Genomic DNA, 13,801 nt, shown 5'->3' with positions numbered 1-13,801 from the left:
AGTCTTAACACCCCTGAGCTTGATTCTGAGGTTTTAGAGAGGATTTTTTTTTTTTGGTAATTGAGAGTACTTGAATAAAAATTTTCAGATTTAATTTAAGAGTGTATGAGCAAGCTGGGTGGGAGCCTTTGAGAACTCAGGCTGAAAAAGATCCTGCTAATTTTCCCCACATAGAATTTGTCTATCATGTGAATTTGGGACGCCTGTTCTTAGGGTGAAGCTAGGAGCAGTCTCTGGCCATAAAGCCAAAGCACTGAGAATATAGAACCCAGTGAGTTAGATGAAATTGGGACTCTGATGAACTAGCACTTCAATACCAGACACATGTAAGGGGAGACCCAGCTCTTTCTTTTATGGTCTGGTGAGGTCGTCTGTGAGAACATGAGTTCCTGTGTTTGTATGTGTTGAAGTAGGAAGCATGCCTAAAAATATTCTTCCCAGCAGTAGCAGTCAGTAAGTAGAGTGGGATTTCTTTTGAAGGGGAGCTGTATTCTCCCCAAACTGTTGTGGGAAACTAGATTTTAAATTGCTTTTAGCTCTGCTCTGAGTGTAAAGTAAGAGAGAAAAGGCAGTTGGAGGAGGTTTGTATACCATTTCAAATGGTGAGGAAAGCTTGATGGTTCATAATGGCTGATTTATACAAACGTTGTTATCAGGCTATTAACCACTCAGCCTATATTCCCTATTAAATCGTGGCCAACGACTAGACTGCATGAAAGTGAAAACATGAACTGTGACTGTAATGAAGCTCTTGAAACAGGAATCCAAACAAGTTTCAGTAGTAATAGCTAACATGGTTGGAACAAGTGGTCATTCTCCAGAAGGTAATACTTTGAAGAACCTTTCTCAGTACTCACTTATAGGTATCGTGTTTTGGTATGTTTGTTGAAAAATAAATCCGGTTACTTTTAGATAACTGTTATATATTAGCAGGGCTTTTTCTATAGCAAGTGGCACAACTTCAGTTGTAACTGGCCTAGGTCAAAGAGGGAATTTAAATTTAGTGGCTTACTGTATTTTAAATCCCCGCGTATGGATTCAGGAGCTGAGACAGTGTCTTTAGGACACTTTCATTGTCCTTTGCCTCTGCTCTCCTTTGTGTTGGCTCTCTTCTCAGACAGGCTCTCTTTGTTGTGACAAAAATAGCTGTTTTTGGCACCTACAGTTTCATAAGAAGACTGCCTCCCTTTTGGTCTTTCTCCACCAAAGGACCCAGGGAAGGCTCTGATTGGCCAGGATTGGGTCGTGTAGCTAGAGAATACGGTGATCTGATTGGCCAAGTCCTAGGCATGTACTCACTCCTGGAGCCTGAGGGTGGATTCGAGAGGGGTGGCTCCCTGAATGGAGAAGAGGTCTATTTTTCCAGAGGAAGGTGGGCAAAAAGATAAAGGGACACTCGAGGGATTTGAAAAGTCAGACTTAGTGAAAGCGGAGTGGGTCCTCTTCCCCTCCAGATATGATGTGGAGCGGGATGCTGCAGGGATGTACAAGACCTGGATAGAAAATAAGGATGGAGTCGGGATGGGGAGCCTTCTTTCTAATGCTCATGAAAAAATGTTCATTAAAAAGCATAATAGTAAGAATTATTAGTATAGTATAATTTTTAATGGAAAATGATATACAAATATTTTAATTACACATAAAAAATAATAGGTCTTTTTCTTGAGGTCTGAACTGAAATGAAACACCTGAAGGCAGGAAGAAAATAAATTTTTCAAGTAAAAATATGGCTGATTGTTTTTTGCAGACTACTGAGGAAATCTGATACTCGTAAATTATCACTTATTTTTTTTTTAAACTCAGTCAAGTTTAACTTGATTGTTTCATTTTTATACTCTGCTTTCTATGTTGGATTAGTTAAAGAAACTGCATCTTTCAGCCTTTGTTTTCAGTATGCTTGTTCCAGCTATAGGGAAATTATATTTTCATTCAGTAAAGCTTTAAACCCAAGCATTCTGTTGTGACCACGGAGGCTTCCCAGGGGACTTCTTGACCCTAAGCCTCTAGGACTCATCAGTTCAAGTCCGACTGCCTCTGGCTGGTCCGTGTATATGGTGAGCATTTGTGCATAGGGTTATTGTTTTGTTGGGTTTTTTGTTAATAATTGTTCTCTCTTGTCTCTTTTGGAGAAGGCAATGGCACCCCACTCCAGTACTCTTGCCTGGAAAATCCCATGGGCGGAGGAGCCTGGTGGGCTGCAGTCCATGGGGTCGCTAAGAGTCGGACCTGACTGAGCGACTTCACTTTCACTTTTCACTTTCATGCATTGGAGAAGGAAATGGCAACCCACTCCAGTGTTCTTGCCTGGAGAATCCCAGAGACGGGGGAACCCGGTGGGCTGCTTTGGGGTCGCACAGAGTCAGACACGACTGAAGCGACTTAGCAGCAGCAGCAGCAGCAGCAGCAGCTTGTCTCTTTTATGCTGTAACTGCCCTCCCCGCCCCCACCTCCTCTCTTTTCTCATACTCTGATTTGTTGAAGATAGCAGGTCAATTGGTCAGTAGAATATTTCACAATCAGGCTTGGCAGATTGCTTCCTCTTAAAGTCTTTTAACTTGGGATGTCCATGCCCTGTTTTTCCTATAAATAAGTAGTTAGATCTGAAGCCTTGATTAGATTTGGGTTCCTCTTTTTTTGGCAAGAATAATTGAGGAATGGTGGTATGTTCAGTTTCATCTCTTATGTTTAAACTTTCAGGAAGTGAACTTTTAAAACGTGATTCCATTGCTCTTTTCCCTCAAAACTGGCACACTAGACAAGGGTGATGGTTCTCAAGGCTTGCAACAAAGTATATTTTCTTTTTGCACAGTGTATTTTCAACACCAAAAAAAAAAAAAAAAAAATCAGGCATCTAAGCATCTCATATATAAGCCTAAGTAGCAAAGATGGAGCCAGAAGGGTTGATGAGTAAATTTCATTTTCTAGATACACCGGAGTATGAGTTTTTCCCAGGTGTTTCCCTTTAAATCTGATTAATTCTGCAGAGACAAGAAGAAGGAGGTGAAGAATGGGGGGTTATTCACCTGGCCAAAGATTAGAGGTGGGAGAGAGAAATCACAGGTGGAGGTTTCCCCTTTTTGAATATGCATATCAAATGCTAGTTGCCCTCAAAAGGCTCTCTCTTTTTTTTAAAACTTCTTCTGTTGATAAGGGATTTCAGGGCAGCTCTGGTTTTCCTCATCTCTAAAACCTCAATTCCTTTTTATTAATCTTCTTGTGCCTGTGAAATATCAAAATTAATCATTTCTAAAGAAGCTGCTCTTAAAACATTAAGTTTTTTCTGGGTCGAACCTCAGTGTACAAGTTTTTAGCAGGAAGAGGGCTCATAAGTTGTGTTATATGAGGGACATTTTCCTGTTTTTACAAACTTTCTAAGGTCACATGATTATGTATTTTAAAGCTGTCTAGGAAAAGCAAACTTTCTTAGGATACATTTTAATGCATTTTAAAGCTGTTTAGGAAAAGGTACAGTCCGTGTCACAGCCAAAAGTGGAGTCATGAGATGTATGCTCTGCTGGTAATTTCTTCTGCTTAGTTTATTTTCCTAGTTAGGTAGAAAGAAATTTTCTTGTAAAAATTTTGTTCACCATCAACTGCTCTATTGCACACAAGCAGACTGTTTCCTTCAGCGTACTTTGCCCTTTCTTATACCAAATAAATATTGTGCCTCCAAGCAGAAGCTCAGGTGTGCTAAGAGTACATATTTCAACTTGCCCCTCACAGCCCCCATTCTCCTATCCCACTCCCACTGCATTTTTCAAACCTTCAGACATGGATAATTTCATTCATACTCCAGGAGAAAGGAGCTAGGGATTATTCAGGTGTCATGATGATAGAAGTGAACCCAGGTTGGGCTTGCACCACCAGAATTGTCCAGCTGGCTTTGAAGGAAGACGAGCTACACTGACCTGGATGCAAACGCCCTGTCTGCTGCTTGCCATCTATCTGACTTTAGGCACTTAATTCGATCTTTCCTTAAACCTCAGTATTCTTTGCTTTAAAACGGGGATCGCACTGTTAAATGCCATTTGTTGAGGGCATATCATGCACCAAGCAGTGCTTTACTTACCTAATCTCATTTGTAACAGTTTGATGGGGAGTACTGTTTTTCTCATTGTGCACGAAGCTGAGGTCAGAAAGGCTAAGTCATTTGCCTCAAGTGATGCCCTTAGTGACTCCTAGCATTGTGCTAAGGATAAAAAGTGTTTTATAGATCTTAATCGGGCTTCCCTGGTGGCTCAGATGGTAAAGAATCTGCCTACAATGTGGAAGACCTGGGTTCAGTCCCAGGATTGGGAAGATCCCCTGGAGGAGGGCATGACAACCCACTCCAATATTCTTGCCTGGAGAATCCCCATGGACAGAGGAGCCTGGTGGGCTATAGTCCATGGGGCCGCAAAGAGTCGGACACGATTGAGTGACTAAGCACACACACAGATGATCTTCCCGACCCAGGGATTGAACCCGGGTCTCCCGCATTGTAAGTAGACACTTTACTGTCTGAGCCACCAGGGAAGTCCAGATCTCAATTACCAGGCTTAAAAGAAGCATATGAGAAATAATTTCTGGGGTTGTTAGTAACCTCATGCATATAACTGTAGACCTGAACATTTTGTTAGGATAAAGTTACTGAGTGATTTTTTACTTTTGCTCCTCATATAGCTTAGCTCTTTGGTTTTCAAGCAAGTATATAAAATTGGTTATTGCTTCATTTTACAGAGGAGGAATCTGAGTCACAGTTTAGATGATTCACCCATGACCACAGAGTAAATAAATGATAGACGTGGGCTGGAACACAGGCATTCAGATGCAAAACCCATGTTTTTTCAGACTGATCTTTTGGGTTAATCTAAAGAATCTAGGTTAATTTAGCTCTGTCAAATATATCTGAAAGAAACCAACAAATCCAGTTCCTTTGGTATGGTAGCCTGAATAATGACTCCCAAGGATATCCAAGTCTTCATCCTTGGAGGCTGTGAATGTTGCTTCCTGTGGCAAAAAGGGACTTTGCCTACGTGACTAAGTTAGGGATCTGGAGATGGGGAGACTGTCCTGAATACCTGAGTGGGCCCTCACTGTAATGAGTGTCCTCATAAAAGGGAGGCAGAGGGAGATTGGACTACAGAAGAGTGACTGGGGATGTGGTGAAGGTGGCAGGAGGTCAGAGTGATGTAGAGATGTGAAGGAGGGGCCGAGAAATGCGGGTGAGTTCTGGAAGCTCAAAAAGACAAGGAAAGCGATTCTCCCTGAAGTCTCCAGAAGAAAATAACCCTGCCAACACATAAACTTTAGTGCAGTGAAGCTTATTTTAGACTTCTTGTCTCCAGAATTGTAAGAGCACAAATTTGTGTCCTTTCAAGCCACCAAATTTGTGGTAATTTGTTACAGCATCTGTGGAAAACAGATACACTTCAACTTGTGTGTATGTGCGTGTATGTGTGTTAGTCAACTCTGTTGTTCCAGATCTGCTACCCTAAGGACTGTAGCCCACCAGGCTCCTCTGTCTGTGGAATTTTCCAGGCAAGAATATTAGATTGGGTTGCCATTCCTTTCTCCAGGGAATCTTCCCGACTCAGGGATCGAACCTGGGTCTTCTGCATTGCAGGCAGATTCTTTATTGTCTGAGCCACCAGGGAAGCCCCATACTTCAACTTACTGCGCAAGAACTGCAGTTTTCTGTCTGTAAGTCAGTGCTTAAGCCTACTTTGAAATGGGCCAGTGATGTTTAGAGGTAAACCGCTGACCCCTATAGATGATAACTTCTGGATTTTGGTCTAGGAGCACTGACCATTCCTGCTGTTCAAGTATGCATCCTTTCAAACTTTCAAGGGTTTGGAAGATTCTAATGACTCAGTACTTAAAGAATCAGACACATCGCCAGCTCCATTCTGTTGCCAGGTAGGAGGAGGCAACAGAATCCAGAGGGAGTTTTCCAGCTTGCAGTTTAAACTTCACTGCTCAACCTTTAAAGCAGAGGTTACAAATTGATTGCCCTTAGGCCAGAGATAGATTTTGTTTGACCTGACAGTGATTCTTTACAATTTCAGTTATTTCCCAGAATTTAAAACTCAAGTGATCTCACATAAAAGCTGTGATTTCTGACTTTTCTGGAGAATGGAAATATCTGGCAACATTGGGGTTATGTTATCAATAGTACTTGGCTGGTAGATCGGGTTCCTCGCTGCCTCCTTTGGGCAGGGGTGGGGTGGTTGGGCTGGCTGTCCCTGTCAGTTTGATGCCATCTTTCTTTCCAGGACCTTCGTCATTTATTTTTCTCACTTGCTTGGCCCCTGTAGGTACCTGAGTTTGTGGCTTTGCTTTAAGGGAAAAAGACCAAATCCATATTCTGAACAGTTTAGCAAAATCATTGACCATTGGCTGATAATCATGGAAATTCATGGAGAGAGGTGACTGAAGAGTTGAGACTTTGGCTTAGTTTTTGCTTAACTGAGGCAAATACCTTAGTTTTTAAATAGGAAGAAACCCCCCCCGCCCCACAGTAGATGCTGGAAACCATAGAGCAGTGAGATTAGCATGAGTTGTTGGTAAAGCTATTAAGCTGGATTTTGGAAAGCACATAGGGAAGAAAACAAGGGTTTAGAACAAAGATGTGTTAATCATGCACAAGGCAACGCTCAAGTCTGTTTCTAGAATTACTAGTCTCTGTGGAAGGTCACTAATGTAGTTGATCTTTATTGCAAAAAGACACAATAGTTATTTTTTGATGTCTTAGTGGATAGTTATAAGCTAAGTACTTAAGTGAGTGATTTGTGCCTAGTTGAACAACAAAACCTGAGGAGCGGAGTTAAGTGTCTTTATCAGCCTGATGAGTGATTTCTCGTGTAGTGCTCCAGGGTGGGAAGAAAGCAGCAGTTGCGTTACTCTCAGCTTCCTTTTCCGTATGGACCCCTGCCTGCACCAGACCCACCGACTCTTCTCACCTGCTGGCCCCATGGCTGCCCTCGTGACACCTCACTGTCCATCCCTGTGCGTCCCCCTGCTCATCTTGGCCAAAGAGTCATCAAATCCTTTTTCTCTGCCATTCAGCCGAGTCCAGTATTTCATCTATCAAAGAGTATTTCGCGAGGCAACAAAGCATGAAAACATTTTATGCACCATTTTTTTTTTCCTAAGAAAGTCCAGCTTCTCTCAGGCTTGGGTCACGTGCCACGCTGTACGTAGTGCCAGGGCTCCTTTACCTTCCTCTCATTATTTGGTTTGCAAGGAATCACTGTGTGTGCATTTCGACCCCAAGGGAGATGTGGGACTGGTGCAATTCATGCTGTCTCTAGAACCTGCCTTCTGATACCGATTGTCTCCATGAATGATAATACCCTTGTCTCTGGGTCATGACAAGTTTTTACCCCACCTCTGGGGCTCTGTGATTCCTTTCTTGAAAGGAGCATCTTTGGCCCCAGAAATCTCTTCTCTAGGCTGGTAACTCCTTGCCCTTCTTGAAAGGCTTAATGGTTTCAGACCTCCAGGAGTCCTACTCTCATTCCTGTTTGGTTCATCCACAACATACTTACTATAACTTGTACTGGCTGATCTCTTTGGGGATAAAGCTTGGTTTCACTTGACTATCTAAATTAGCAGCTGGTTCTTAACAATGGCTATTGATGCAGCGGCAGCTGCTGTCTTCCTGAGCCCTTTCTCAGATTGATTCCTGCTGATGACTTTTGCGCTCTTGGACTTAACCCCATCTAAATGACTAGATTCTTTATGATAGCTTCCCTCAGGTCGTCTCATGGAGAGGCCTTTTAGAATCTTTTCACTGCCTGAATATCAGAGACCAGTTTTACATACTGTAAATATATGCAGCAACAAGGAAGAGCCTTTCTTCTTATGAAAACACTGAAAAGGTACTTTTAAAATATTGAAATAACGTGTAACAGGATGGAAAGCAAATGCTTTGGAAGCCAAAGCAAAAAGATTTCAACAGTTGAGGATGACTCTCTAAAGGAAATAGAATGGAATTTGAAGGATAAATGTGTGGTCCTGAATTGCAATAAAAGACAAAAATCATGCCTTCAGGTTCAAGGTTGGACTACCTGGCTTAACTGTGGTACATGCTAGGATGGGAGTTGGAGATTTCATTTGACTAAGAAGATCACCGTGACCTGAGTGCTAAGAGAGGATGTGCTCTTACGTGTGTTAGCAGCAATGCTTTGTCCAGGTTGAGAGGGGAAGCCCCAGACCCTCTACCCAGGGATTGAGCCCTGGCAGCTGGTGGTCATAATGCATCATATTGACTAGCATATTGACTTAAACAATTTTGGAATGAAATTTCTTTCTTTCTCTCCAGTGTTAGGTGTTTGTCACTTCGGTGATTCTCAAGACTTCTGTGATCCTCCCTTCTCAGTCCCTTATATAAATACAGTTCTCCGGGACTAAGGTCCACCCTAAGCCTACTCTTTGAGAGGGACTTAATAAAATGAAGGGGATGAAGAAGAGGACGTTCTGGATGGCATGGAAATTAGATGCCAGTTCGTGTTGTTATAGTTGAGAGAGCCCCAGGTCTGTAGTCTGGAGAGCTGTCTTCAGATGCCTGAAGGATTGTCATGTGGAAGAGGAGTTAGATTCGGTCCATCTTAAGGAACTGTTTTAGACTGTGCACCTTACTTGAGTTAAAGTTGAGAGGTGCAGAAAGGAGCAGCTTGGTCTCTGTTTTCAAGGCTGTGTTTATGGTACAGTGGAGGAGACACACACAGATGGCTGTAAAATAGTGATACTCTGGGTCTCTAGGAGACACAAATGAAGAGGCAGATTTCTGCCCAGTTTAGAAAGGCCTTTCCCAACAGTTAGACTTCCCTGGTGGCTCAGACAGTAAAGAATCGGCCTGCAACGCATGATACCCAGGTTCCGTCCCTGGGTCGGGAAGAACACAAGTGGAGTGGGCTGCCTTGAAAACTAGTCACCAGTCATGTTGTCCTCCTGGTAAAGAGGAGCTGGAGGAAGTCAGAATAGATGACTTTTCTGCCTCTTATTACTCTATGGTTCAAGCCCCTCAACTGGCTTTGCTTTTCTTAACCAGAGAGAGTCATTGCCAAGCTGAATGCCCACGGGTTGAACTCAGTGTTCTGGGTGGACCGTGCTGGAAAGAGTGTGAGGTGGCATAGTTTCCACCAGGTGGAATTGCATTGGTGTGTTTGTTTTATGGGGCCAATGAGAACGGACCTGGCTGTTTTTCTCGTTCACGGACCTGCTAGAAGAATCTAGTGGCACATTTGGCGGGTACAGTCTTGCTGCTTTTGTTTGTTGGTTGCATCTGGTTGTGAGGATCATGGCATCCCATTTGAGTGGGGCAAAATTTCATTTCCTGGGACAAGTAGGCTGAGAAAAGTCGGTTTCCCGTATTTCTCACCTCCAGGAATCCAGGTGACATCCAGAGATGAGCTGCTGAGACTGGAGGTTCCAGGTTCTTCCCGTTTGATTTGTTATTGTTGTTTAGCTGCTCAGTCGTATCCGACTCTTTTGCGACCCCTCGGACTGTGGCCTGCCAGGCTCCTCTGTCCATGGGATTTCCCAGGCAAGAACACTGGAGTGGGTTGCCATTTCCTCCTCCAGGGGGATCTTTCCAACCCAGGGATCAAACCCAGGTCTTCTGCATTGGCAAGTGGGTTCTTCACCACTGAGCCACCAGAGAAGACCTTCCCTTTTGATACTGGAACTTGAAAATAATTCAGACTTCTATTGTTGGGTCCCTGAGCCCTAAAAAACATGTATGTCACATTTGGGCTCCGTGCAGAAGGCTGAACCAAGCAAAGGCAGCCTGGGAGGCAGAATGTTCTGGTAGCACCATTCTCGTTCTGTCTTCTTTTTGCTGCCGAGCCACCATTCTCATCAGCTCTCCCTTCCCCACCATCGATAGAATGCAGTTGTAAGGAGGCCAGACGGGACCTTTTTCTTTTGGCAAACGCGTTCTAAAGTTCCAAAAGGCAGACATTACCTGAGTTTGGCATTTCCTCCCAGTTTTGTGTGTCGTCTGACCCTGGGTCAGCTCTTTGGGACATTTCCCCCCAGATATGTCAAAAATCACCTGAAGGATGTGGAGATGAGGTGTAGGAGGTTAGAGGGAGCAGAACTGCCACCCACCGCCCCCAACTGCTCTCATCACTTTGTAGGAAGGAGACAGGCAGTTCTTTCTTGAAAGCCTGGAGCCAGAACCAGAGGTGAAATGCCACAGCTGCTGTGGCCGCAGGGTGTGTGGACGTGTGCGTCGTCCTGACACTCTTCCCTTCCAGGAATTCTCTCCCCTGGGTGAGTGAGAGTTGAGCCAGCCTTGGATGGAGTGGGCTACCTGCCTCCTATATCGGGCCCCTGGGACTCTCTAGAGTAACAGAGGCAGAGCGTGGGAGTTCTCAGTTCTGACAGTTAACTTTCACCCAGAGGCTTAAAAAAATGCATGGACCCCAGTCCCCAGAGGTAATTTTTTAAAAAAATAAATACTTGCGATTTAATTTTTTGGCACACTTTAATTTTTATTAAGCATATGGTTGATTTACAATGTTATGTTACTTTCTGCTGTATAGCAGTGTATCAGTTATACATACACATGTATCTACTCTTTTTAGATTCTTTTCCCATTAGGCCATTACAGAATATAGAGCTCCTAGTAGGTCTTATTAATTATCTATTTTATATTTGGTAATGTGTGTATGTCAGTCCATCTCCCAGTTTAGCCTTTCCCCCACCTTAATTTTTTAAGAGCTTTATGTATTTCCACAGTGTACCTTTCACCCATTTGCAGTGTACAATTCAGGGGTTTTAGTATATTCACAGACTTGTATGAGCAGTACCACAATTGGAGGACATTTTTAACAATCACGGGCTTCCCTGATAGCTTAGTTGGTAAACAATCTGCCTGCAATGCAGGAGACCTGGGTTCGATCCCTGGCTTTGGGAAGATCCCCTGGAGAAGGGAAAGGCTACCCACTCCAGTGTTGTGGCCTGGAGAATTCTGTGGACTATAAGAGTTAGACACCACTGAGTGACTTTCAGTTTCACGTTACCAGTCACCCTCCATTTCCCTTCAGAATCCTCAGTCCTCAGCAATCAACCACCTATCTACTTTCTATCTCTAATTTGCCTCTTCTGGACGTTTCTTGTAAAGAGAACCGTATAGCAAGCGGTCCTCTGTGACTGACTTTTCTCTTAGCATAATGTTTTCAAGGTTTGTCACGTACTTCATCACGTATTTCATTCCTTTTATCCTCAAATAATATTCCACTTTAGGAATATGCCATATTTTGTTTATCCACCATCAGATGACAGGCGTTTGGGCTGATTCTCATTTTTGGCTATTACGAGTAATGCTGCTAATGGCTACAAATTTCTGTGGGGAAATATATTTTCATTTCTCCTGGGAATACACCTGGACACGGAATTTCTGGGTCACATGGTAACTTTACATCTAAGCTTTTGAGGAACTGCCAGACGTGGTTCAAAGCAGCTTCACCATTTTACAGAGGCATTTCATAAAAGCTCCCCATGGTGAGTCTAGCTGCGATTATAATGTGCTGCCCTGTGGGTTGCAGTTCTCACCCTGCCTCATTTGGTGGTGGTGGTTGTAGTTTTCGTAATCTTTGACCGCACCCTGCAGCCATGCGGGAGCTTAGATCCCCAACCAGGGATCAAACCCACTCCTCCTTCGTCTTAAGCACTGGACTCCTGGGGAAGTCCACTTGGCCTCATTTGAAAGTAAAACAACTGAAGAACAGAGATCAGCTTTTACGCAAAGGAGAGAATATTTTTAGAGCAGAGCATCCACCCCTTGCAAGGTGTTCTTTCCAACCTTCTCCATCCCTCAGCTCTCGCTAGTAGTCCAAGGCTAACTGAGCTCTGGCTCGGGGACTGGTCAGTCTAATGCTGGAGGAAGTGTCCACCTAGGATCTGGCTTGGCTGTAAAGAGTTAAGTTGGTCTGGAAACCTGATCTGCAGTTGAAGTGGAGCAGAGCCCCAGATGTGTAATCCCCGCTTCTAAGGATGCGACATCTCTTCTTGTAAGCGTCATCGCTTTCTTGGTGCTATCTGGTAAAAACTGAGTCATGAGGTGCCGACAAAAAATCCCTTGCATTCAAGTGAAATTTGAGGCATCTGCTCATTCCTGAGATATTCACAGCTGTCAGCCCTGCTGTCTTGATGGTAAACAACTTGCTGGGAATGAACTCCTGCCACTGTGACTTTTCCCTGGCTTGTCTGAGAGAGGCATGGACCCAGATGGTGTGCCCTGGAGAGTGCGGGGGTAAGGGACTGCCTGGGGGTCACCCAAGGATCGGGCAGCTCTGCCTTTCACAAAGCACTGCTTCCAGGGCAGCCCCAGTGGAGGGAGGCAGAAGCCAACCGAGTTGTCCCGAGGGCTCTGAGAGGACATTTGTCTCACTGCAGAGGCACGTTGCCCTGATGCCTGTGAAGCAGCCTGAGTCCTGTTCTCCCTTCTCTGTGTTTGCAGCCACGGCACGGGGTACGAGAGTGACAACCACACCACACCCATCCTCTGTGGCGCCCAGTACCGGATACACACCCACGGCGTCTTCAGGGGCATTCAGGTGAGTACACGGGGCCCCGGCTGCCTCTCTCCTTCCCAACAACCTCTCACGTCCTCGCTGCTGGCCGTTTGGCCCTGGCAAGTCTGTTCCTAACCATAGGCTCCTGTGTCAGCAGGGATCCCCCCTCTTCCACTGGGGCAGGCTGGGAGGTCTTCTCCTTTCCAGAGGCCGGTGTGCATGCAGCCGCCTCACTCAGACCAGGGTGCTTTCTGCAGAATTCCCTTCTTTCCTCCTTCACTGTTTAATTCGCCTTCTCTAGGGTAGGCTATGCACATCTTACGTTGGGGCTAAATGAGCTTGAATTAATGACCTGGACTGTGGACTTCTAAGACTTGTTCTGCACGGTCAAGTGCCCAAAGGTAGACTCCGTCTTTGCTAAGGGAGAGTGAGGAAAGGAAAGTAAAATGGAAATTGGACGGAAGGCCATCTCCCGGAGCCTCTTTTGGGCATTCAGAACCACGCACAGTTACCAAGGGCTTGTGTTTGTGCCTTTTGGCGTGTGACTCTGTGGTTGCAACAACATGAGTAACGGCTGAGATACTTTCTCCAGAGTAGTCAGCACATTAGAAATAAGTTGTGTGTGGGCCAAGTTCCCACGTGATGTGTGGAGCAAGTGCTCTGAGATGTTCTGAAGAATGTTTCCAGAGGCATCATGGGGATAGAACAGCGTGTTCCCTCATCCCCAAGCCTTCCAGTGGTGAGAATAAAAGTGAGGGTGACAGAAACATGGACATCTGATGGAAGTCAGACAAGTAATGTCAGCCTTCTCCACCAGGACTGGCTGACACTGACAACTCTGTTTTATTTCCTGTTGCACGGTGCGCTGCCTCTGGGGTGAATTAAAGGACCTGTACGAAACTCCTTTTCCCTTCCTTTTCACCAAGCCCAGTTTATCAGACTTACTGTCGTGGTCTGTGTTAATTTTCCTCCAGAGCGGACCAATCAGACACAGCTGCCTCCTCATTTAAACTTATTCCATCTTTTGCCTTAAGACACTGTGGCCCGTCAGTAGTAGAGCCGTATGGTATTGCTGCTGCTGCTGCTGCTGCTAAGTCGCTTCAGTCGTGTCCGACTCTGTGCGACCCCATAGACGGCAGCCCACCAGGCTCCCCCGTCCCTGGGATTCTCCAGGCAAGAACACTGGAGTGGGTTGCCATTTCCTTCTCCAATGCACGAAAGTGAAAAGTGAAAGGGAAGTCGCTCAGTCGTGTCTGACTCTTAGCAACCTCATGGACTGCAGCCCACCAGGCTCC

At 44.9% G+C, this 13,801-nt stretch overlaps 1 protein-coding gene across 3 annotated transcripts in view; it reads left to right on the top strand.

The window, feature by feature from the left end:
* Positions 1 to 13,801, top strand: part of WT1 (WT1 transcription factor) — a 51,182-nt gene that overhangs the window by 24,766 nt on the left and 12,615 nt on the right. For all 3 annotated transcript variants that reach the window (XM_061381046.1, XM_061381047.1, XM_061381048.1), the window contains one exon: positions 12,452 to 12,548. In XM_061381046.1, coding sequence (XP_061237030.1) covers positions 12,452 to 12,548 — 97 coding nt within the window. The remainder of the gene's footprint in view (positions 1 to 12,451; positions 12,549 to 13,801) is intronic.

The sequence above is a fragment of the Bos javanicus genome, chromosome 15, assembly GCF_032452875.1.
Source record: "Bos javanicus breed banteng chromosome 15, ARS-OSU_banteng_1.0, whole genome shotgun sequence".
Lineage (NCBI taxonomy): Eukaryota > Metazoa > Chordata > Mammalia > Artiodactyla > Bovidae > Bos > Bos javanicus.
Note: the sequence above shows the minus strand (reverse complement) of the source record. Positions and strands in the feature narration are given on the sequence as shown.